The sequence below is a fragment of the Protopterus annectens genome, chromosome 3.part0 (assembly GCF_019279795.1).
Source record: "Protopterus annectens isolate FY-2018-M chromosome 3.part0, PAN1.0, whole genome shotgun sequence".
Taxonomy (NCBI): Eukaryota; Metazoa; Chordata; order Ceratodontiformes; family Protopteridae; genus Protopterus; species Protopterus annectens.
The window spans coordinates 834,923,571-834,950,560 of record NC_056731.1 but is presented as its reverse complement, the minus strand read 5'-3'; the positions used below and the strand labels follow the sequence as shown (position 1 = coordinate 834,950,560).

At 41.1% G+C, this 26,990-nt stretch overlaps 1 protein-coding gene across 2 annotated transcripts in view; it reads right to left on the bottom strand.

The window, feature by feature from the left end:
• LOC122796581 (glutamate decarboxylase 1-like) overlaps positions 1-26,990 on the bottom strand; it is a 1,347,171-nt gene that overhangs the window by 496,048 nt on the left and 824,133 nt on the right. For both annotated transcript variants that reach the window (XM_044065171.1, XM_044065170.1), the window contains exon 5: positions 24,983-25,095. In XM_044065171.1, the coding sequence (XP_043921106.1) occupies positions 24,983-25,095 (113 nt within the window). The remainder of the gene's footprint in view (positions 1-24,982; positions 25,096-26,990) is intronic.

Below are 26,990 nucleotides of genomic sequence, written 5' to 3'. Positions count from 1 at the left end.
ATTTAAATTAGATTATACTGAAAAAGAACTACACAAACTGGAGACAAACAAAGCACAGGGAGGAAACAGAATTAGTGATAATGACCTGAGAACATGTCAGCATCAGCTTACAGTACTATTATAGCTGTTACAGGTAGATTCCTCAAGATTGGAGACATGCACTTGTTAAACTTGTCTTTAAAGAAAAGGGGAACAGGACAAACCCAGAGTCATACAGACCCATACGTTTATTTTCATATTATGGAAAAATAATGCAGAAGATTATTTTGAATAAATTATTGTCAGAACTGGAAGGGCTGGGACTTGAAAGCATATACACTGTCATCATGCATATGTTGAAAACATATCTAAAACAGCTTATAACATGAAACTGTATAGCAATATAATAACAGCTATAAATGAAAAGGTGTACTGTAGTATAATTTATATAGACAACTTCAGCATTTGATAGGGTCTTATACAAAACACAGATCAATACATTAGAACAACTAGGTATTGATGTAATCTTAATAAGATGGATAGCTGCATGGCTTACAAATTGGACATGTCAATTACCATACAGCAAATGGTCAGGTGAACTTCTAGGCTACACTCAGAGTGTCCCATAGGGCTGGCTCTGCTCTATACCCATACTTTTTTAAGTTATATGTTTCAGATCTTTTTCATCTCTCCTACAGTCTGTAAGCAGATGTCTTGGAAATGGGTTAACTGATTACAGGTGTTACAGATAGGGAATGTCTGTAAAAGAACTTGATTAAATTGATCATTTGGGCACAGGAGAACAATACGTTGACAAATTCATAAAAAACTAAGCATGAGATTTGGGAGACAGACTGAAAGGAGAATATTTAATACAGCACGCACTGACTGAAACTGCAGATTTGTTTAAGGACCAGGATATAAGTATACATCCAGCTTTGGGTTTTTCTAATCATATCAACAAATTGGTTAATGATAGTTATAGAACTATAGGCTGTATAAAAATGTATAAAGTCTAGGAAATCAGAAATAATGGCATTGTTGTTTGTAAGTTATATTAGACCCAAACTTGATTGTGGAATATCAACATGGAAACTTTATAAGAAAACAAACATGAGTAAATTGAAAAGAGTATACTGGAAATATATCAAGGGACACATCCATGGATATGAAAATGTAAGTTATTATTAAAGATAAAATATCCGAACTTGTACAGTGTCTCATATACACATTTAAGAGGAGACCTTATTCATATATATAGGACATTTAGAGACAACTACCTCTGGGAATGTTTGGGGTTAACAAAAAGTAGTAGAGAATCATTAGACAACCTATGTAGGAAATTACATAAGAATTAGAGGTATCCTAAATAGTTCTCTGAGACAGTGGCTGGTGCGTGGAATAGACTACCAGATTACATTAATGTAAGTACTACTTTAGAACCTGAACACTTATTAAGTAAATAACACTTTTGTTATACTGGCTGGCTAGAAGGGCATTATTGCCTGTATATAAAATATTTGTATGCATGTATGTATGTATGTATACACATTCACAAGCATTGCATGTACAAATGTATGTTTACATACTTGCATGCATTAATCAACATACACACATACAGATTTGGCATCCCCTACCCGACTTTTGTAGTGCAATCAGCCATGAAGACACAGACACAATCTCACACACACACACACACACACACACACACACACACACACACACACACACACACACACACACACACACACACACACACACACACACACAGCTTCTTTCATGCCCCCTACAGACATCCACACACACACTCACTCAGCCTCATTCATGTCCCTACAGACACACACACACTCATTCAGCCTCATTCATGCTCCTACAGACACACACACACACACACACACTCATTCAGCCTCATGCACACCTCTACAGAGACACGCACATACACAAACACACACATGCTGTGCATAAGGATACCTTTAAATCTACAGAACAAACTTCTACCAGTACTAGTCAATTAGTGTGACAGACAATTCCAGTTCAGAGATATAGCAAAGCCAAACAGAGAAATACATCATAAGCAGCTCATCACCATGCCTCTAAATTCAACACTACAGTCTTAGGTATCACAGCATTACAGTACTCCCTAGCACCCCGAGTATCAAGGTAGCATGGCACTCCCCTACACTTACACGTAGACATACATTCAACACCATGCATGCACGTGCGTATACACACACACACACACACACACACACACACACACACACACACACACACACACACACAAAACTGGCATCCCATACATACCTCCTGTAAAACGACTACCCCTACAGACAGACACACACAAAACATTCAGCTGCATTCATGCCTCTATACACACATAGACACGAGTCCATACCTATCCAAACACAGAGACACACAAACCATCATGGCTCCGCTATACTTACCTGTACTGCAATTACTTTCATAGGACTGTATGGGTAAATGCCTTTAAAACACAGTTCTCACTTTTTTCCTCCCAGACAAAAAAATTAACTAGCAGAGTGATTCTCTGAATTGTTCTGCTGAGGTTACCTACAGCTACCATTTCCCGGGGAGAGCATATGGATAATTAGCATTAGCCACTCCCCCGGACACACATATTAGCATGCAGTTTCATCAGTGAGAGCACTCTCCACAATACGGCCACAGCCAGGAGAAAACGATAATGGCAGTGTAGTCTCTGAATCAGAAAAGTTTACTGCAATGTATTTATTTATTTTATTTTACATTTGTTGACCAGGCTAGTCCAACTGGATATATGTCCATTTTCAGTAGAGGCCCGGGGAGAAAAGCTCCACAAAATACTGTTATTTATATCACGTGACATTTTACAAATGCAGGTATATTACAGCTTTTTGCCATTCTTTACATTTCATTGCATTTCTGCTTACAGAATCATAGTACATGTCAGCTATGGTTAGCCATACAAAGACATCTCTAAATAACATTTTTTTTAAATAAAAACACACTCTGTTTATAGTGTTAATTTATAGTTAATAGAAAAGTAACTAGCTTATACAGGTATGGTGATTAGTACCCAAAGAAAATTGAGGTAGTTAGGGTTAGCACAAGGGCATAACCACTGTGATTTAAGGTATGGTTTCAATTTGCTTTTAAATAGTGTTGTTGAGGAAATGGAAGTTAGGTCACTGGGGAGAGAGTTCCAGGTTTTGCCCACAGTATTATAAAACAAGGAGTCACCAGCCATATTGTTAGTTTTACCTATTTGTACATGTAGTTTATTTGATGAGCGAAGGGTCTTGAGGTTATTATAGGGGGTGATAAGGTTTGTATGTATTGGTGTGTTAGGTTGGTATAGGATCTTGTGGGCAACTGTTAACTGGTTAAATAGTAGTAGATTTGGCAACTCTAGCCATCCTAGTTGTTCAAAATTTTTACAGTAATGGGTTCTGTAGGCAGACCCAGTTGCAAATCTGGCAATATTATTATAGGAGATAGCCAGCTTGTTCAGGTTATTTTTACAGCTTCCAAATTAAGGCTTGAACATTGCAGTAAGCTTTTCTGAATCTCAGGGATTATCTACACTTGAAACTTCCAGCAACCTAGAAATTCAGTTAAAGTAACAATTTTAATGACAGTGGATATAAACATGACATTCAGGAGGCTTGTCATATCTGCAGTCATATCAGAGGAACTGCCAGACAGTAACAAAGTCAAATTAAATCAGCTATTCAACTATAAGATTTTAAACAGTGTAGTATAAATCCATCATGTCAAATACAGGAAACAAGTGCAAAGAAAAGCAGCCACTCAGTTTCTTTAACTTCTAATAAGGTTTTAAATTCACCACCTCTCATGTCTAAGGACTGACGGTCCAAGACATAAAATATTTGTTTTGAAATTTCTACAAACCAAAGAATGTTTGAATACAGCATTATTAATGTTTTTGACTTGACCACATACAGATAACTGCCCCTAAGCACACAACTTGTGGTAAGAGACCTGGATACTCAGGTTGATAACAATCTTACATTCGACCATCATGTAGCGGCAGTGGTCAGAAAAGCCTTTTACTTGGTTCATCTCATAAGTAAAGGGATTGCATCCAGAAAAAAGGAAGTTATTACCTCTCTGTACTCTTCTCTCATTAGGCCTATAATTAAGTATAATGTCCCGTTTGGTATATACCTCTCCAAACACCTATACCAACTGATAAGGCCACAGAAATACCTCACAAGGAGAATCCATGGCCTCCAACAACTGTCCGATTTGGACAAGCTCAAATCTCTATCACTCTACTCAGTATCGTACAGATTGCTCAAAGGTGATCTGTGTCTCGTCTAAAAGGCAATATCAGACCCTGCTCTACTAGAGATGTTCCATGCTCCATATCCATAAGTCTAACTCCTCGCTCATTACCTGCTCAAAAGGCCTAAATCTAATATGCAACATCAATAAAACCTTCTGGAGAGACATGTTTGTCTCTCAGAGGCTGCCTTGTCTCTGGAATAGACTTCCCATACATGACAAATAGTACCTCACTGACCCTCCTCAAGAGCAACCGTGATGAGTGGATGGGAAACCACAAATTTATCCCAGGGGTTCCACCTTTGTCCCTCACTGACAGCGGCCACAGGTGCTGACTGAGGTTTATTTTTTGGGGATAAACTCTTGGCTAGGCTTGAAAGGGCCCCAGGGCCATTAGCTTACTAACCTCCTATAATCCTTTTACTCAGTTTTCCAGTTGTCATCCCAACATAATATGCTGGGCAGCTTAAAAAGCATTCATGCATTTTGTTATGCCTGTAAACTGACTGTTAGTGTCCAACACTTATCTAAGGAAAACATATTGAAGTCTGGACTTTTGCAGGGAGTTCTTTGCATTGTACACTTTACATGTCCACAAAACAGCACATTTCTTTTACAACTTTCCATGACATTTTAGACCATATGCACAGCCAGATATTTTTTCACAGAGCCTTTACTTCAGTTTGTTTTCTTTTAACAGCCTTTCTTCTCCACATGTACAGTCCTCAGTATATGCACACAGTGGCTACTTTGTACTCCCTGAAACAAGGAACATATTTTGTCTTTTTCTTTCCTGAGCTGCATTTAGCTACTTGTGTATCAGTATGGTAAACTACTCTAGGAGTTTCACTCACCAGCTCATACATAAGGCTACCTTGCACTTTGTGACCTGTAGGTTAACTGGCAATTTATGTGTCTGGTGACTGACAGTTAGTGTGAACAATTTGGGTTCTAAAATGTCAATAATATATATATATATATATATATATATATATATATATATATATATATATATTTTTTTTGTTTTCCAGAGTAAAGTATTTGACTTCTTCCAACTCCATATATGCCTACAGTTTGACAGTAGGTAAGTCACTTAACCAGACAGAGGTCATGGGTAGCCAATGAAAAGGGATAATTCTGGTCTAGTGGGTTTACATGACTAGGAAACAGAAGTGGTACAGACCTATCTACAACCTAATCACCTACATGTACCATTAATTCTCACTGATCTTTTGCTACCTAAACTGAAGCAATGTTATAATACAATTGCAAGGCTTGCAAGTAACCACATTAACCAAACAATAATACTTCACTCCCTTAACTGGTACTACCTAACCTGACAGCCTTTTCTCATATTAAAACTGTGCACAACATCCTCTATTCCTGAGACAGATGCCCTTCCACCAGTGAGTTAATAACCTGCTACATACACTCACAGAGCTGTACTCACTAAGTATAGGTACATTTTCTTTCTTTCTTTGAAGATGTTAGTACCCACTCCAAATGTTGCTAAACTGTGAAACTTGGTCCCAGGAGATATTAGAAATATATACAGTTTAAAATCTCTTTGAAGATGCACCTCTCAATGAAATGGTCCTGCCCTTGGAATAACACAATTACCAAGACCCCTTCTTACTCTAAATCTTTTTCTGTCTCTAATTTATAATTGCACAAAATCATACCTATCAATATAACAGTACTGCCCTTGCACCAATCCCTTTACTAATTTACCACCTGATACAGTCAAATCAAACAATTATCACTTAATTCTCACATGTTTGCCATAGCAATCTACTGGTTATGGGTCTCAAGTGAGTTAACTACTTGGATAAAACATGCATATACCTTATCTGTTGTCTGTATGATCATATTATTGTGGAAGAATAAATAATGCTTAATAATTCACACTAAAATATTGCTGAATGTCCTAGTGATACGTGTTTTACATTTTACATGTACTATGTTCCATAGCTTTGTTTAAGCTTAACATGCTGTAAATACTAGATAATACATGTATCAAAGTGATCACCTGTTACATTATACAATCCTGAGTGTTGCAGTACAATTTGACTATTAGCTTATTCAAATGTATGTAACGAAGGGCTTTTCTTTACAGGACTCTCCTGAAAAGGGACTTTCCTCAGTCGGACTTTCACAGTAAACAAAAGACAAATAAAATAAATAAATACATATGCAAATTGAAGTGTGTGAAACAGAATTTATGTTTACTAAGAAAATGTTGGCTTGAGAACTGCAATAAAAGTACTGTACTGGCTCACCAGATGCACTGTAGCAAGCACCGCCTAAACCCCACCCGAGAAGGTTTATGCCAGTCAGTAATAATGAATATTCATAACGATGTGTCTCGAACCCGAATGAATATTCATTTTATATCTGGTATGCCGCATTGTCAATGATTATTCATTACGGTTCACCAGGATTGCTAACAGAATATTAAAACAAGTGCATCGGAAATCACAGAACATTTAGACAAACTACATATAACTATATAAGTTGAAAACATAACTATATAAGATGAAAACCCGAAGTGTGGTTGTTAATTTAAGTGTTAGGATTTTTTTAAGTAATGTACCTTTGAGACAAATATTAAGTATGGATATAGAAATGTGGTGGGAAGTACTAAATGCTCTTGGAAACTCGGGAAAAGGCCGTTTATCTTACAACACAGATTGGCAGCAAAGTTGTGAGGTATAAGGTCGTAACTTTTCTTGTTGCCCAAGGATATTGCAGTGTAAATACTAGTAAATTCGTTCGGCATTTATTTACAGTGTAAATGAAGAATGCTAGCACTTTTGTTTCATTGTGGATAGGGTATGCCATTTCTTAAAAATTTTGAAAGAATTATGAACTACAATTTTTCCCGTTGAGCTGAACGCTTAAAAGCAATACTGAGAGATTAATTCCCTTCCAAGATTTGAAACTGAATAGATGTCTGTGAGGGGGGGTTGGAAAACATGGATTGGGAATAGGAAAGAGGGCAAAGGAATAAAATCAATGCCAATTTTGAAATATTATTCTTATCTAGTTACTATTATACTCGTTACTCTACGCTTTTGAACTTTGAAGGTTACTAGCTGAAACGTTTTTGCATCCACATGTATTTTTATTAATAAGGATTTTGGGTGCAAGAAGCTGCAACAAGGGCACTTGATGTTAAAAAGGACAAACATTTATTTATGTATCATAACAAATGACAGAGCTACAATTCAGTAAAGACAGCTGCTCATCTACATTCATTGTATGCATGATGTCAGTGTCTAATATGCATGGCATGCCAATCATGCCTCATTTCATATTCCGGTTTGCTCGTCAATCGCCATGGCCACGCCCATCCTGCAAGAAACTGAAGGTGAGCCAGTACACTACAACATCGCCATAATTTTTTCTGCATCTAAGGATAGCGGTGTTTACAAAACAGATATTGTTTTTGGAGATATTCATTCATGTCCATTAAAAGCAAAGCTGACAGTAAAAAATTTGTTGACAAGGATTATATTGTATTCATACAGTATACTCACATCTACAACAATTGCTGATTCAGAAAAGTAAGTCATCTATATAATAGCCACATACAATGTCATTAATTGCAGCAATTCTATAAACTAGGTGCAAAAGGCACTAGCATTAATTATGAATAGGTATATTCCTGGTAGCAAAGTGACAGACAAGGTAATTAAACCAGTAGTGTTAAATGAGTCAAGGCAAAGTCAGAATTTCAAAATATACTCATATATAAAGCTGAAAAAATGCACTAAAGCTTAAGCAGAAATATGGGTCTGAGTTACTAAAGGGTAAACAGCTGAATTGTGTTAAAAAAACAGACCTCTAGTGGGCATTTTTAAAGAATGTGGATATTTCCCTAAACCTGCTTTGAGCATAGCTCAAGAAAGCAGTGAATCATTATATGATTCAGATACTGAATATAATCAAAAAGAACTGAAATAGGCAAAACTAAATCCAGGTTTTACTGTATTATAATTTCACTCAAAGAAAAATGCATTTTAGTTATATCACGTTTTAGACGTCTTATCGCTGATAGATGGCGCGATCCCCCACTTCATTCTTTTTCCTTGCCTACTATCATTAGGCAGGGATGGCAGATCAGTTGTAAAGGGTCAGGCAGAGAATGGACCATAGAAACTAATTTTAATTGATACCACAGCAATAGTTTAAGCCGCTGGATATAAATAATCTCCAGATAATCATAAAAAAGTAATTACTTTAGTAAGTTTTGATGAGTCTAGTATACCAAAGAAATAAAGGTAATGGTCTGATTTCAAGGGCCAAGACAAAGAAATCACTTGAGGGTGAAAATGTCACTTTTAGGTACTCTATATTCCTCCTCTATTACCTTGTGAATGATTATCCTAAGTATATTGGGAATAATGGCAGATTTAGTTAATCACAGCCTGTAGAAAGCCAAGTCTTCTTATATATGCATGGTGATAGGCACTACTGCTTCTGAAATGTCTTCAGCAGACAAAAAGGTAAGCAAAAAGATGTGCTTGTATCTTCAGATTCATGCAAATGGTACTAATGTGTACAGCACTGACCTCTGGTCAAAACAAAGGCAGACTGAGACTTAATCTGATGCAGAGTGCAGGTGGAGACTGGGAGGTTACTACTATACCACTGACAATATAAAATGTGAGCAGAAGCTGAGCCTTATATCAGGAAAGCCATCAGCAATTGAGAAAAATAGAGGGTACTTTTGTTATATTTATCTTATCTTTTTGGCAGGGCTTCAGACACTTTGAGGATTTCTAGTGCTGGCTGTCTGAACTTCAGAAAAGACATGAAATCCTGTATCAGCTGGAAAAATTGCTCAGATATGAAAGGACTGGGACATTGCCCAAACAGGACTGAGGCAAACTGGCTGTCATTGATTGGCCTTCCATGCTTTAAGCCTCATGCTTATACCACCCTGAAAGTCCTATGTTGTGGTGGGCAACACAGATGTTATTACAGTCCTTGGGAACATCAGAGTGAGAAAATACTGTGGGTACACCATCCTTTTCTTCTGTAATCAGGATACAAGCCTCTGACACTAAGGCTGCCTCAGTATTGGAAGGTATGGTAGAAGCTTTGGTCCAGAAGGACATGTATAAAGAAAATGGTGGCTTGTGGAGCAGTTGTGCCAGAGGTCTGTGCTGATGCTATCCAGAGTTGTCAGGCCTAGGAAGACCAGAATAATGCAGTGAAGTGTACATCTACTGATATTTCTCCCCATAATTTTTGTCAAAGTTTTTATTCTTAGGTGGAAGATTCTCAAAGACTTTTGTCTAATGCTGTAGCACCTCTGAACTAGGAATATGGCCTTATTATAACTGCAAGCTCTTGAAGATATTGCAGTTTCCACCGGATTCTCTTTAGGGTAAAGCTAGCACAATGTGAACAAACATCCACATCATGTTCTGGGCTGAGGCAGAATATAAAAAGGGAATGGAAGTCTTTATGACAGATTTGTATTCTGCATACAGTACAATTGTTTAATTTCACAGAAGACTGAAATTGATGAGGTGTCTTGCCTACAATAGAAAACTAGACAGGAAAATCCCCTGTGGAGTATTTATCTATTCATGTCAAAAAGGAAATGAAGATGGTGTTGGCTGAAATCTCTCTTATGCCACCATCAGCCTTAACTGGCAGGTGGAGGGAGTTGGCCGAAGCCTTGGGGGGAAGGTAATCCTCTGGAATTTAGGCACACTGGATAAGCTTCCTGTGAGTAAGATGCCACAGCCTAAGGTCATACTAAGAAGTAAGAACTGCAAGAAAACAGTATGATAAACATCTGCAGTTACCTCAAATATTAAAGGATATCACACAAACCTGAAAAGGAATACTATTAATGTGTATCTCTAAAGAGAGAGATATGAGTCTGATGGAGAACCAGAAAAATCAAAACAAAACAGAGCAGGTGCTTGAATACCTACTTCAGTAAACCAGAAGTATCTAGTTTGACCAGCTCCTTCAAGACAGGACTAGCCATAATTCATGTGTGGTAGGTTAAAATGTTCAATTACTAACAAAATAAAAGGACATGCAGAAGAAATGAGCATGTTGACATAAATATAGCCAGGAGCACTAGCATTCTAGGAATGATCTACAGACTGAATATAGATGGCCCTGTCTTTTTTTGTCAGCTCCTTTGAAAAATTACATAAATTCAATAGAAAAAATACAATATTACATATAGAAGGAAACTTTAATGGGACAAGCAGATTCAACATTAAACATGGCAAACCAAGGGCATAACAGCATCATAAAATTTTGAATCTCTTATCAACTAGTATAATAACTTTATCAGACAAATGAAGGCTACTCCTCTGCTCAGATCCAGAGAATACTTTTACAACCTTTAATGGAGGTTCACCCGACAAGTAAGACTACTGGATTGCATCACCACACATAGTAAAAGTGGTAATTCTTTGATGATCAGCCCTTGTGCTTTCTCTGATGATGTTGCAGTTAGGCCTGCATTTTCTTTGCATCAGGTAAGAAGTAAATCCTCAAACGACACAGGGTTGAACCCTTGATAAAGTACAGTTGTGTACACTTACCATAAATGTAGATGTTCGAGTGTCTTCACTGTTGCAGTCATGACTGTAGGGTTCTCCCCTGCCAGCAGGCAGTCCTCAGTCGGCCAGAATCCCAAAGTCTGGGTCTGGCGTCGGCTGCTCAGCCATGCCTCCTGACGTCAGAGCACCAGGAGTACAAAGCTGACAGCCGACGCCATGTTCTCCAGTTTTTCTTGCCCCAGATGTCAGGTGTTCCAAAATGAGTAAGATCCCATACCCTTTGCAAATACACCTCAAAAGAAGGGTGAAGAAGGGAACCACACAAAAGAAAAAATAAGAGGTGACAGGAGGGAGGGTAACCCAGACTGCAACAGTGAAGACACTCGAACATCTACATTTATGGTAAGTGTACACAACTGTACTATGTTCATCGTGTTTCACTGTTGCAGTTACGACTGTAGGGTTGAATCCCAAAGCAGAATAAAAGGGAGGTGGTCATAAAGCAGAGGGGGTGGCTAAAAGGCCCTGCAAGACAGCAGAAGCAAAGCCTGCCCTAGACTTAGAGTAGAGAGGTAGATTGTAGTGCTTGGAAAAAGTATGCACTGAACTCCAAGTTGCAGCTTCCAAAATGTCTTTGGTAGGAACTCCCCTGAGGAAGGCAGCTGAAGTGGCAGCAGCTCTGGTAGAATGAGTCCTTACACTCCCTGGGATTTGCTTTCCATGGTGTGAATAGCAAAATCTGATTCCATGAGCAATCCATTTAGAAATGGTCTGTTTTGAAATGGCTTTACCTTGGGAACTTGAAGCATAAGAAATAATTGCTCTGATTTCCTGATGTCCTTGGTTCTGTCCAGGTAAAAACGTAGTTGTCTGTGTACATCCACGGAATGCAAGATCCTTTCCCCCTTATTTTGAGGACTGGGGAAAAAAGTTGGCAGGTGAATAGTTTGATTTAAAGCCACTTTGGAAACCACCTTAGGCATGAAAGCAGGATTAGTCCTTTAAGACACCCTGTCTTGATGAAAAATAATATAAGGTTCCACAGCCATGAGAGCTTGCAACTCCGAAACTCTCCTGGCAGAGGTCAGAGCTAACAGGATGGCTGTCTTCCATGATAAAATTTGATGTCAGAAGTGGCAGCAGGCTCAAAAGGAGGTAAGGTGAGTTTTTCCAAAACATAGTTGAGATCCCAAGCAGGAATGGGAGGAGATCTAGGAGGCCTTAAGTTTTTAGCTCCTCTGAGAAACTGTCTCATGAGCTGATGGGAAAAGATAGGAGGGTCTGTATTATAATGAGCAGAAATAGCAGAAGCATGGATCTTTATGGAAGAGAAAGAGAGACCCTTATGTAAGAGGTCTGTCAGGTAAAGCAAAATCAGAGGAATGTTAGGAATAAGAGGATCTGAATCCTGAGCCTGCATCCAGGAGCAAAATCTTTTCCATTTTCCTGCATAAGATTTTCTAGTGCTAGGACGTCTGGCCTCTAAAATGACATCCATAACCTGCTTGGGTAGGAGAGAATGAATCTAAGACCCTGGATTAACCAGGCCGCCAGGCTGAGAGTTTTGACATGGGAATGCAGAACCCCGACCCTGGTGCTGGGACAGAAGGTTCAGAGTCTGTGGTAATACCCAAGGGGGCTCCAGACAAAGGTTTTTCAGTGTTGGGTACCAAAACTGTCGAGGCCAATTTGGGGCCAGCAAAGTTATCATCTTGGGCGTGTTCTGTTTGATCTTTAATAATACCCGTGGAAGAAGAGGTAGAGGCGGGAAGGCATACCCTGAGAGGTTTCTCCAACTGAATGATAGTGCATCCACTTTCCAAGCTAGTTTGTGGAATGTCCTGGTGCAAAAAATCTGTAGTTGATGATTGAGGTGGGATGCAAAGAGGTCTATGAGAGGACATCCCCAGACTGCTGTAATCATCCTGAATATTTCGGTGTCCAGCATCCATTCGTGTGGATCCAACAGGTTTCTGCTCAGACTGTCTGCCAGGAAGTTTTGCTTCCCTGGTAGAAACTGAATTTGAAGGTCCAGTTTGCAAGCTAGAGCTGTGTTCCATAGATTCATGGCTAGTCTGCAAAGGGGATAGGAATGAGATCCCCCTTGCTTGTTTATGTACCACATAACTGTGGTGTTGTCTGTCCGTATCAGTAGCTGTCCTTGTTGTAGAAGATTCCTGTAAGCCTATAGAGCATTCTGAATGGCTAACATTTCCTTTAAATTGATATGCAGGAGCTTCTGATCCTTTGTCCAAAGGCCCTGCAGACAGTTGCCCTGAAAATGGGCTCCCCATGCATAATCTGAAGCGTCCGTGGTTAGTATCTGAGTGGCTGGAGGCAGACTGAAGGGTTTTCCTATGTTTAGAGTACAAGCCTTGGACCACCAAAGGAATTCCTTTTGAAGACAAGGCAGGATGGTGATCTGTATGTCTAAACTGTGGCAATGCTGAGACCATACACTTTTTAGGTACCACTGTATTTTCCTCATATGTAGTCTTGCATATGGTACAAGAAGGATGCAGGAGGCCATGTAACCCAAAGCCTGCAGGAATTTCCTTGCAGATAGCTGAGTTAAAGTTGCCAAGGTTTTGAAAGTTGAAGCCAGCTGTAATTGCTTTTTGGATGTCAGAAATGCCATCTGGGTTGTTGTGTTTAAAAGAGCACCCAGAAAAGTTATCTGTTGTGAGGGTGTCAAATTTGACTTTTTTATGTTTACAGTGAATCCCAGGAACTTGAGAAGATTCTGAACAAATGCTAGATGCTGGAGTAAGACATCCTTGTTGTCTGCCTGAATTAGACAATCGTCCAGATAAGGGTAAATTTGAATTCCCTTGAGTCTGCAATAAGCTACTACTGGAGCCAGGCATTTGGTGAAGACCCAGGGTGCAGTAGACAATCCAAAGGGCAGCGCAGAGAATTGATAGTGCCTCAATCCGGCCTTGAACCTGAGGTATTTTTTGCATTCTTGCCTGATGGGAGTGTGTAAATATGCCTCCTTTAAATCCAAAGTTACTATCCATGCATTTTTGGTCAGCATTGGAAGTAGCTGCTGAAGAGTAAGCATCGTGAATTTTGGTATCTCGAGAAAGGTGTTCAAGACTGACAGATCCAGAATGGGTCTCCATGAATTTTGCTTTCTGGGGACTAGAAAGAGCCTTGAGTAAAAACCTTGTCCCATCTCTGAAAGTGGAACCAGTTCTATGGCTTTCATAGCCAAGAGAGCCTCCACCTGGTTTAAGGCCTCTAACCATTGATGTTTTGGAAAATCCGGCCATCCGCTTGGTCTTGGTAGTGTATGAAAATGGAATTTGTAACCTCTTGAAACCACATCCAGAACCCACTTGTTTTGGGTTATATGAGTCCAATTTAGGTGAAAAAGAGAAAGTTTTCCTCTGAGAGGGGCTTCCAGGCAAGGAGTTCCTGCAGCCCAACAGAGGGAGTCATTGAGCCTGTTTTCTATGAGTTTGTGACCTGTCCTCTCCTCCCCTAGGGGTGGAAGCAGTCCACTGTCTTGGTCTATAAGAGGCTTGCGTTTGAGGCCTTCCTCGGGAGCTTCTGTATCTACCCCTCTGAGGCCTGTCTGAATTGGGAAAGGACCAATTTTTTGTAGGCCAATTCCTACTAAATCTGGGTGGCTGTACTTGTAAGAAACCTTTAACCGTTTGCATGGATTTTGCCTTGTCCTCCATCTTCTTTATCACCTCTTCAGCCTTAGGTCCAAACAAAACACTATGCTCAACAGGAGCATCCAATAACTTAGCTTTTACTTGATCTGGCAAGTTTTGTTTCTTTAACCAAGCATGCCTTCTAATGACTGTACCAGAGGCAGCAGCCCTACAAGAAGCCTCCAAGGCATCAAATCCACAGTGTAAACCATGCTTCCCAACTTGTTCAGTGGCATGAATTAAGTCATGTAATTCCTTATCATCTGCATAGGCAGAAATGGAAGTTAGCTTTTGTTTCAAAACAGACAGAAGAAATTGCTGGTATTTCAGCATATGAAATTGACAGTTTAAAGCCCTAATAGATAAAGTAGCAGAAGTGTACACTTTTTTGTCCCATCTTTCTAAAGTTCTGGAATCCTTCTCAGTGGGAATGGGGTTTTTAGCAGTAGCAGCCTTATCCCCCTTAGGACCCTGAGAAATGGTTTCAGGATCAGCAGTAGGATTCTTGTATAAAAACTGGTGGGAATGAGGAACCCTATAATATCTATCTGGCTTAACAGGAGCTGGAGGAAAAGAGTCCGGAGTTAAGTTAGCCTCCGAAAAAGCATCATCCACAATATCCAAAATAGGAGGGATAGCCAGGGGTCTATGTTGGGGAAAAAGAAGAAAATCCCTAAGTCTTTTCTTAGATTCCGAGTACTCCTGTCCTTCCCAGTGAAAATGTTCCCTCATTTCATGTAACATTTCCCCAAAAGAGAAATCCTCAAGGGGAGAAGCTGAAGGAATGGATTCCTCAGCATCAGAATCCTCATAAGGAGGGAAAGAATATTCCTGGTCAGAAGAAGAAACTGAAAAAACAGAAGCCTGATCAGAGGAGTCGTAATACACTTCCTGTCTTGGCCTTTTACTGGAGGGGGATGTGAACCCCTAATCATAGTAAGTAAGTCCTCCTCCATCTTAAGTAACTGTTTCTGAGACTTGGGTGCTGGATCAGAAGAGGTCTGGGCTGTAGTCTTTGATTTATAGGAGTCTTTGCCTTTGTCTTTGGCTTTGCCTCTATTAGAAGCTGAGTAGGCCTGAAAACCCCTTTGGAAGCCGGTACCTGCACAGCGGCTTCGGACCCATCCGAAGGAGCATTGTCCGAAGGTCCTGCAACAGAAATATTCAAAGGCCTAGTTGGCTCCTCGTGGGAGTCCGTTTCAGCCATCAGTTCTGAAATGGCCGACGACAGGGGCTGCAAAAGCGCCTCACTGATGACGGCCGAACCTGAAGCTGGCTCTGCTTGTACAATATCGTCCGATTTGGACCTCGGAGGCCTGTCTTTATCCTTGCGTCGTTTGTGAACTCCGGTAGCCGGAACCAAATCCGATGACATTTTGTAATTAAAACGCCTACCGAAGTAATGAAATGCAAAATCGTACCTTCATTTAATCGTACGTTGATTGAATCTAGCACAAAACCGACAACTAGCTATGTCGTGGTCAGGGCCTAAGCAAGGAATACAGTAAGAATGAAAATCCTTATGAGGTATTTGCTTCCCACATGAAATACAATTATTAACTTTTTCTGACATCAGACTGGAGCAAGAAAAAAGTTTCCCCAATGGGGTACTTAGCTTTGAGTAGGAGAAGAAAGTCTTCGTACTGAAGTACATTTAGAAAAAATTGTCAGGAGTCAGCTGACTGGCAAATGTGAACTGCTATCACCACACGGCAAGAAAGACTGGAGAACATGGCGTCAGCTGTCAGCTTTGTACTCCTGGTGCTCTGACGTCAGGGAGCATGGCTGAGCAGCGGACCCAGACTTTGGGATTCTGGCCGACCGAGGACTGCCTGCCGGCAGGGGAGAACCCTACAGTCATGACTGCAACAGTGAATCACGATGAACATCAGAAGAATCACATCCTCTAGAATTTATCCAGTAAGAACTAACTACTTTCGCAGTAAACAACCCTTTAAAAAGTATGCCATTATTTGTTTGGTGGAAAGGCTACAAAGTGGAGTGTAAATCCATATGTTCAGAAGTTAAAACCCACCTCTTAAACAGGACTGTCAGAGGGCCTGGACACTTGTGTGACATTGTTCCATAAGAGATGCTGCAAAATTAGACTCCATAACAAGCTCATGAACTGGAACTATTAATAGACTATGAAAGATCTGTGACTTCTACAAAAGACTACAACAAACCTTCATTTAAGGAAAATTTCACTACAAACATTGGCAGACAGGAAATGCCATGCATATTATTGGATTTCTAATTGAAGGACTAGTTATCTCACTAAAGGAAATCAAAAGAGAATAAAGTAGAATACTCAAGAGCAGTTCACCACTTACTGTTTTATAGGATCACAGGTGATTACTAGGCTATCGACTCAGAGGTCATTTTAAGCCTAGCCGTTTCAACCCAATGTAATAGCGTAGAGGTAATAGTCAATACCCAAGATTGTATTTAGTGAGGTTTTCCCAAGTAGGAATGTTCAGGGCCCAGAAGGACTGTCACTCCATTTATATAAAATGTTTTAAAAGCATCTTCAAGTCTCCTTATTCAACCCCTTGTACAGGAGTCCAGACTAACTGTCCTCTCCAAGGCTGTGAATCTCCATCTCAAGGTAGATAACTATAACCAGTATCATTGATCTGAAGCCAAACTTTATGGCAGAATATTTGCAAACTGCCACCAGATATCTAGCCACTGACTATGCATTCTTTACAGACAGGCTTCACCAAGTGTCATTCCAGCGCAAACCGCTTAAGAGCTGCTGTCACCTTACTGCAAGCACAATGTAAATCTCCCACTCCCACAATGTCTGTTTTTGTAGACTTTGAAAAAACCTATTATTCTCTACACTGGTACTATATATGGTTAGTGCTAAAATGATATGGACTGTTGCCAACGGTACATGACAGAGATACCCTCTGTCTCCTTCCCTCTTCCTGTTATCCCAGTATATAAAGAAGCATACTAAGCTTCAAAATTGGAATATGAATAATGTTATAACTAAGGTTTTGATGCTGACTGCCTGCTATTAAAAGACACCTCAGTGGTAGTCATTTCTTTTATTCACTATTAGGATTAAAAGTCAGGAAAACCAAACTAGAGCTTTTTCTTGTTAACACTGTTGTGAAGGATTTATCTAACAGCAACCTGATATTTAATTTACCTTTGCATAAGAGCTCACCTAGATACTTAGGATTTAAACTGCATCCATCTCTACTTACAATGATTGATATACATTTAAAGCAGCTATGGAAGCAGCTGCACATTAAGGTCCATAGTTGGAAGAGACAACATTTATCAATGATGGGAAGAGTTAATACAGTGAAAATGATGTATACTCTGAATGTTTTATATATATCCTTTGTCATATCCCTATACCTTCTTCCTTCAAATGGATAAAAAATTCAGAAACTATGGTTGAGCTTCAAAAGTATTGGCAAATACAGCAAAATTTCCCTACAAAATACTTATGTCTCATAAAGCCAATGGTGAAGGTTAGATACCCAAGTACATGCCTGAGCATATACCTTTCAAAAATATTTAGCATGGATTCTAAGGATCCTCCATTATGGGCTTTGTCGGAGGGTCATATTATGGGAAGCACATTTTTCTGGTTTAAGTCATTGATGCCCCTATATAAAACGATCATGTTCATTATCAGACTCTTACAAAGCATTCTACTTAGTAAGTAGACCTCCCCCAGTGTCTCCTCTATTACATGTCTAAGAATTGCTCATGTGGGTTCACCATATGGGGACACTCTCACCTGTGAATTGGCAATAACAGGTTATGATGGCCAAGCTGGCATGCTAAGGGTATAAACAAAGTACAGTTTTGGTCCTACCATAAATGTAGATGTTCGAGTATATACCCTGCTGCAGTCATCACACTTGAGTTATCCTGCCATCAGGCGGTCCCGCAGTCGGCCTGAATTCCAAAGTCTTGGACCGGCGTCAGTTGCCTGCGCTTCTTCCCTGACGTCAGTGCGCCAGGGGTATATGAGAGGCATCCGACGCCATTTTCTTCAGTTTTTCTTGCCCCAGATGTCAGGTGCCCCCCCCCCCCCCAAATGGTGGTCAGTAGATAATACCAATAATAAAAAGTGTAGCATAAACAAAAAATCCCTCCAGCTATAAGCAAATACACCACAAAGATTGTAACAGATTTTAAGGTATAGAAAGGTCTTAGTTAGGTCAGAGGGGATGGAGGGAGGGTAACCTGGACTGCAGCAGGGTATACACTTGAACATCTACATTTATGGCAGGTACAAAACTGTACTATGTTCATCGTGTTACCCTGCTGCAGTCATCACACTTGGGTAGAATCCCAAAGCTAAGGATGAGAGGTGGAGTCAAACAGGGTTAGAGAAGGCTAGAAGGCCCTACAAAACTGCAGTGGAGAAGCCAGCTCTAGTCTTAGAGTAAAGTGGTAAGTGGTAATGTTTGGTGAAGGTGTGTACTGAACTCCAAGTTGCAGCTTCCAGAATATCCTTGGTTGGCACCCCCCTGAGGAAGGCTGTAGATGTAGCTGCTGCCCTGGTAGAGTGAGGCCTTATGCTAGCAGGAACTGGTTTTCCATGGTGGGTGTAGCAAAAACGTATGCAATGCCCTATCCATTTGGTAATGGTCTGTTTTGAGATAGCCTTTCCTTGTGGTGCTGTAGCATAGGATACAAAAAGCTGGTCAGATTTTCTGAAAACCTTAGTTTATCCAAGTAGTAATGTAGCTGCCTGTGAATGTCCAAGGAATGTAGGAGTCTTTCTCCTTTGTTCTGTGGATTTGGAAAGAAGGTGGGTAAATGGATGGTTTGATTTAGAGCCACACTGGATACCACCTTAGGCATAAAGGAGGGGTTAGTTCGTAGAGAAACTCTGTCTTCATGAAAAATGAGGAAAGGCTCTACTGCCATTAGTGCCTGAAGCTCTGAAACTCTTCTCGCTGAAGTAATTGCTAGCAGCAGGGCAGTCTTCCATGATATAAACTTTAAGTCAGCTGAGAAAGCTGGCTCAAAAGGAGGTAGCGTAAGTTTTTCCAGAACAAAGTTGAGGTCCCAAGTAGGTGTTGGTGCTCTCCTGGGAGGCCTAATGTTTTTGGCCCCTCTGAGAAACGGCCTTAGGAGTGGATGTGAAAATAAGGGAGGATCCGTGTTGTAGTGAGCTGAAATAGCTGAGGCATGGATTTTAATAGATGAAAAAGAAAGCCCTTTGTGTAACATCTCAGTTAAATATTGCAGAATCTGAAGTATGTCAGGCTGAAGGGTATTTTGGCCTTTAGCTTGGTTCCAGGCACAAAACCTTTTCCATTTGTCTGAGTAGGCTTTCCTGGTGCTGGGCCTCCTGGCCTCCAGAATAACATCCATAACAGCTTGTGAGAGAGGAGCTGGCTGGTTGCTTAGGTGATTTGCCATGCAGCCAAGTTTAAGGTTTTGAGCTGGCTCTGTAGAATCTGATTGTCTTGCTGTGTGAGCAGATGGGTAATTTGTGGTAGAATCCATGGTGGGCCCTGGGCCATATTCCTTAATAGTGGGTACCAGTGCTGGTGTGACCAGTCTGGGGCAATGAGTATCATTCAGGGCCTCTCCATCCTGACTTTCAGCAGCAACTTTGTGAGAAGGGGTAATGGAGGAAAGGCATATACTGTCAGCATTTCCAAGCTTGATGGTGAAAAGTCCTTGCGCAAAATTTTGTTAGTTGATAGTTTTGGGGGCTGGCAAACAGGTCTATGTCTGGGAGCCCCCATTTTTGAGTTATCATTGCAAATACTTGTGGATCCAGTTTCCACTCGTGGGGATCCATGATGTTTCTGCTTAGGTCGTCTGCCAATGTGTTCTTTTTTTCCTGGCAGGAATTGAGCTTGCAATTGAACTTGGTAAGCCAGTGCTGTGTTCCACAAGGTCATTGCTTGCCTGCATAGAGAGTAGGAGTGTGTACCCCCTTGCTTGTTTATGTACCACATTACTGTGGTGTTGTATGTCCTTATGATAAGCTGTCCTGGATGTAAGAAGTCCTTGAAGGCTGTCAGAGCATTTTGTACAGCTAGCATTTCTTTTTGATTGATGTGCAGATTCCTTTGATCTGCAGTCCATATGCCTTGAATTCACCATCCTGCCATGTGTGCCCCCCAGGCATAGTCCAATGCATCTGTTGTCATAGTTTGCCTGGCTGGGGGTAAGGTGAAAGGCTGACCCATGTTGAGGTGACATGCCTGTGACCACCATAGAAACTCCTGTTGAAGGCAGGGAATGAGAGGTATCATTGTTTCCAAGCTGTGGCTGTGTTGAGTCCATATGGTATTTAGGTACCATTGTAATTTCCTCATATTCAGTTTTGCAAATGGTATTAGTAGTATGCAAGATGCCATGAAGCCCAAGGCCTGCAGAATTTTTCTTGCAGGGAGTTGGGTCTTTGTTGCCATTGTTCTGCAGTATGGAGTTAATTGTAGTTGTTTGTCTGGCGTCAGATAAGCCATCTGGGCCGTTGTATTCAAGCTGGCACCCAGAAATGTCATACTTTGTGAGGGCACTAGTTTTGATTTCTTTTCGTTTACTGTGTACCCTAGGCAACTTAGAAGATGTTTTACAAAAGACAGGTGTTGTAAGAGAATGTCCTTGCTTTCTGCTTGGATGAGGCAGTCATCCAGGTATGGGTATAATTGAATTCCTCTTTGTCTGCAGTATGCAATTACTGGTGCCAGGCATTTTGTGAAGACCCTGGATGCAGTAGATAAGCCATAGGGCAGTGCAGAGAATTGGCAATGTGTTGAACCTGCAATGAAATGGAAGTATCTTCTGCAATTTTGTCTGATAGGGACATGCAGGTATGCCTCCTTGAGGTCCAGCGTTACTAGCCAAGCTTTCTTGCCCAACATGGGAAGAAGTTGCTGTAGTGTTAGCATCTTGAATTTGGGTACTTGCAAGAAGGTGTTTAAAAGTGAAAGGTCCATAATGGGTCTCCAAGCATTGTCCTTTCTGGGGACTAGAAAGAGCCTTGAGTAAAATCCTTGGCCTTGCTCCTGTGTAGGTACCAGATGAATGGCTCTCATGTCCATGAGAGCTGTAATTTGTTTTTGTGCCTCTGCCCATTGATTTTGTGGCAGGTTTGGCATTCCTTTTATCCTTGGCAAGGTGTGGAAATGGAATCTGTATCCTTGTGAGATAATGTCTAGGACCCATTTGTCCTTTGTGACGATACGCCAGTTGTCTGCAAAAAGTGCTAATTTTCCTCCCAAGGGAGCTGCCAAGAGAGTTTGCTTGGCAGTTTGATATTTAAGTCATTGTGTTTGCCTTCTAGTAGTTTGGGACCTGTCTTCTCCTCCCTTCTGTGTTGCAGTGCCCCATTGGTGAGGTTTGTAAGGGATTTGTGCTTGTCCTCTGCCCCTTGGGCGCCTGTATTTACCCCTCTGTGGTCTGTCAGAAGCTGGAAAGGACCGATTTTTTGTTGGCCAATTTCTGCTGAAGCATGGGGGCTGTACCTGTAAGAAATCTTTGACCGTCTGCATAGATTTTGCCTTATCCTCCATTTTCTTTAAAACCTCCTCTGCTTTAACCCCAAATAAGACATCCTGCTGTAAGGGTGCATCTAGTAACTTTGCTTTAACATGATCAGGCAGAGATTGTTCCTTTAACCAAGCATGCCTACGTATAACAGACCCAGTAACAGCTGCTCTAGAGGAAGCTTCCAAGGCATCAAAACCACATTGTAAAGTATGTTTGCCCACCTGTTCAGCTGCGTGCAACAGATCCTGCATTTCTTGAATTCAGACTGTTGAGGGTGCGTGCCCATCTTTTGTTTTATTTGAGACATTAGGAATTGCTGGTATTTAAGCATGTGATTTTTAGCCATAGAAGCCTTAGCCCTTTTGGGACCCTGGGAGATTGTCTCTGGATCAGCAACAGGGCTTTTGTATAGGAATTTGTGTGAGTCAGGCACTCTATAGTATCTATCTGGTTTGGCTGGAGCAGGAGGCAGAGAATCTGGATTTAGACTAGATTCTAAGAAAACATCATCCACAATGTCTAAAACTGGGGGGATAGCAAGTGGTCTGTGCTGGGGGAGCAAAAGAAACTCTCGGAGCCTTTTCTTTGAGTCGGAGTAGTCCTGACCTTCCCAGTGGAAATGTTCCCTCATGGTATGTAAGGTTTCCCCAAAGGAATAGTCTTCAGGGGGAGAAGCTGAGGGAATGGAGTCTTCAGCATCAGAATCTTCATAAGGGGGAAAGGAGTAATCCTGTTCCTCAGAGGAGCCTGAGGAAACAGACACTTGATCAGAGGAGGCATAATCTTCCTCTTGTCTAGGCCTTTTGTCAGGGGGGCGGGGTTAGGAACCCCTGATCAAAGAAATCAAATCTTCAGCCATTTTAAGCATCTGTTTCTTAGGCATAGGGCCTTGACCTGGAGACTGAAGTGTAGTTTTTTTTGGTTTTAGAGGAGTCTTAAGCTTAGCATAAGATTTTATGGTGAGAGTAGTCGGTCTGAAGACACCTTCAGAAACCGAAGGTGTTTCTACAGCACCAGCTTCTCCTACTGCAATGTCGTCGGTAGGGCCTAAAGAAAATGGCTGTGTCGGCCTAGAACTCTCTGCTGGAGAATCCGAAGCGGTCTGGGGATCCAATTCAGCGGTAGACAGGGGCTGCGTAGGCGCCTCACTGAAAACCGGAAAACCGGCGACCGGCCCAGCCGAGGCCTCAGAGTCTGGCTTGGATCTAGGCTGCCTTTCTTTATCTTTGTGTTTTTTATGCACGCCGGTAGTCGGTTGCTCCGACGGCATAGCGTAATTAAATTTCCTACCGAAGTAGTGTCGTGCGAAATCAATGCGTCGCTTTATGGTTCGCTTATTGAACCTAGCACAAAACCGACAACCAGTGACGTCGTGGTCTGGGTCTAGTCAAGGTATACAAAAAGAATGGAAGTCCTTATGTGGTATTTGCTTCCCACAAGAAATGCAATTGTTAACTTTTTCTGACATCAGACTGAGGCAAGAAAAAGGTTCCCCAATGGGGTACTTAGCTTTGAAGACTCCGGACTGAAACTCGATTCGAAAATCTCAGGTGTTGGCCGACCGGCACTTGCGAACTGCTTCTGCTTCGGGCACTGCGCGGCAAGAAAAACTGAAGAAAATGGCGTCGGATGCCTCTCATATATCCCGGCGCACCGACGTCTGAGAAGAAGCGACAGCAACCGACGCCAGACCAAGACTTGGGAATTCGGGCCGACTGCGGGACTGCCTGATGGCAGGATAACCCAAGTGTGATGACTGCAGCAGGGTAACACGATGAACATCTTCACACAGCTAGTACAACCGCTAGGAAAGCCGCATACATTTGTTTCATTGTACCATTGACAGACGTTTGGCAGCACCTCCAACTAAGACATACAGTTTTCTCATTTCCATTAAAAGCTTCATTTCATGAGAACACCATCTCTGTACTAAGACTTACACAGATGGAAAAGATAATAAGGAAAGCATCAGACAACCTTAGAATGGTACAGTTCTACTGCTTACCACTGAAAACATACGTAGTTTTTACACTCAAAGCAGCAAATACGCACTGTGGAGAAATTATCTTCCTCTAGGCAGCATAGCCCACTTGAAGTACAATTTGATATACTTTGTAGCTCATTAATATCTCTAAACTATGAGAACGCCAAGTAAAATGTGTGTATTATGAATATTGGACATGACAAAAAAGCAGACAACCTGGTTTTTGAAAGTAATCATGGAATGTAGAGTACAAAGACAACGTAACAGACTCCTATCTTATGAAGTTCTTTCTATGGGCACACCTATCATCCCATATCGCAAGTTGGGCTTAATATCCCCTGTAAAGTTTGGGGCTGGATACTAAATGACTCACATAACACGTGCATCTTTCAACTGCATGAGAGAGTCTGGATAGTGCATTTAACAGCAGTTAATTATCTCTTTGTTGCAGTATGTTGGAAGATCTTCATCAACTCTTCATCAAAGAGCTATATATAAAATTGTGTTTAAATAAGATTTTACCAGTAAAGGTCCATCACATAATATTATCTTCACATCCTCTCTAATGAGAAAAGTAGCCACATGATGGTCACCTCTTAGACAATACAGTGTAATGACTACTGCAGCAAAGGCCACTCTTTTCTTACCATTATAGTACTCTAGCCATATAATCAGTGCTGTTCATGTAAGTATCCACTGATAATTATGTAGTTTATGCCATACATTAGTTTATGTCTAAACAAGGTTGATACTTTACAAACTATATATGACATTTTCTCCTCAGGTTGATAAGCTCTGAGTTTTTTTATGAATTTATTTACAGATAATGTGTACCTTACTACTTTTTTCACTGTCATATCACTGATCATCACTGAAGGTCATTGTTGTTATATGTTAATTGTTTCTGGTTTGCAATAAAATGAGATGCCAAGTTTATTTTGTGAGCAGCAAACGATCATACAGTATGCTGGCAGAAAACAAACTGAAGTAGCATTTTAAGAAGAGGTCCCACTTACCAGGTGCAAAAATCCCATCTGCTTTCTCTGACTGCCAGCCTACTTTCTCATGCATTTTCTTTAGAAGAATACCTTCCATTATAATAAAGACAGGTGCTACTTCATATGTAAATCTGTAACAGAATGAAGGTACAAATCATTACAATTAGCCATCACTTCACTCATTATAGTCGTGTACATCCCAAAATAACAGAAAAATGGTTGCTATTTTCCTGACACAGTTCTATATTTTTTGTCCAAGGTAATGCAGAAGATGAAAACAGTGCAGAATAGGGATTTGGACTTTACTAGTCTACTAGAGTATTGGAACTTGCATTGTTAATCTGTAGACATTTTCACCACTTGAGTAGATTCCAAAGCCAGTTTGGTTCTGACCTTACTTACATTGCCATATAGGTTCATAGGTTGGTACTAGGCTATCGGGCCTAGGGCCTATACCAGCCTAGCCATAACAATTCCCTGGATATTTCTTCTCACAATATTTACATCCCTGGATCCCTGTCTAGCAGGGCGACTGACATGATCCTTGGGGTGAATTTACTATCTCCCATCCAATCGTCAAGGTTTCTTTTGAAGACGGCCAAGGAGGCACTCTGCTTGACATGTATGGGCAGTCTATTCCAGAGTATGGGGAGTCTCTGGGTCAGGAACCTATCCCTCCAACATGTTTTGTTCATTGTGATGACAAGGTTTAGAACCCTGGAGTGTGTGTCTCTGAGGGATTGGGATTTCTTTAAGTGGAGCATGTCCAACAGCTCAGGGTTTGACATGGCCTTGTATGTTAAGCAGAGATCACCTCTGAGTAGACGATATTCCACAGAGTATAACTGGAGATTTTTTTAGACGGTCAACAAATGGCATCTGCTTTAGGCCTTTGATTCCTTTAGTGAGGTATTTCTACAGACTTTCCAGCTGTTGCAGATGTCTTGTGAGGTACATACCAAACGGGGCGTTATACTCTATAATGGGTCTAATGAGGGTTGAGTACAGTGGGACAATGACCTCCTTTTTTCTGAACGAAAATCCCTTAGTGATGAGGTGTGCCACATTGAAGGATATCCTGACTGTTGTGGCGATGTGGCTATCGAAGGTGAGACCAATGTCAACATGTGTCCCTAAGTCTCTCATCACACTTTTGATGTTAAGTGTACTGCCACCTATGTGGTAATTCAAGGGTACATGTTTTTTTCCAGAGGGGATAACTATACATTTCTTGGCATTAAGCTTAAGCCCATGGCTCTGGCACCAACCATCTTTTTCTCTAAGGCCCTTTTGTAAAATATCCACATCATTTGGGGATTCAATAATGGCTCCCAGTTTGCAGTCATCTGCGAACTTTGTTAGCCAGAGTCTCTTAGTGTTGGCCTGTACATCAGAGAAGTAGATGCCAAACAAGAGCGGTCCCAGGACTGAACCCTGAGGTACTCCACTTGTCACTTGTCTGGAGTTGGATTTGGAGTCGGCTACTTTTACAGTCTGGGTTCTGTCAGTAAGCCAGTTGGCAACCCATCGAGTGATGTAGGGATTTACGCCCAGCTTAGTAAGTTTATCTATGATTCCAGAGTGGTGGATGGTGTTGAAGGCCTTGGCGAGGTCCAGATAGGGTGTGTGGACCGCCTTACCCTCGTCCACAGCTCTGGAGACTTATTCAAAGAAGTCAATCAGGTTCAGGAGACAAGATCGGCCCTTCACAAACCCAAATTGGGTGGGGTCCAGTGTTTGAAGGTTGCCAATGTCTTTGTTTATAAGTTTCATGATAATGCGTTCCATGCCCTTGCAGATCAGGCTCGTCAGACTGATGGGACGGTAGTTCCTGGGATCCAAGGTGGATCCCCCCTTGTACAGTGGGATAACTGTAGCTATGCGCCACTCAGTGGGCATGAAGCCTGAGGTGAGGCTATGATTAGACATGACACTTAGGTGAGGTGCCAGTTCATTTTGTAGTTCATGTAGTACACAGCTTGGGATGCCATCTGGTCCAATGGATGCTGTATTCTTAGCTTTGGAG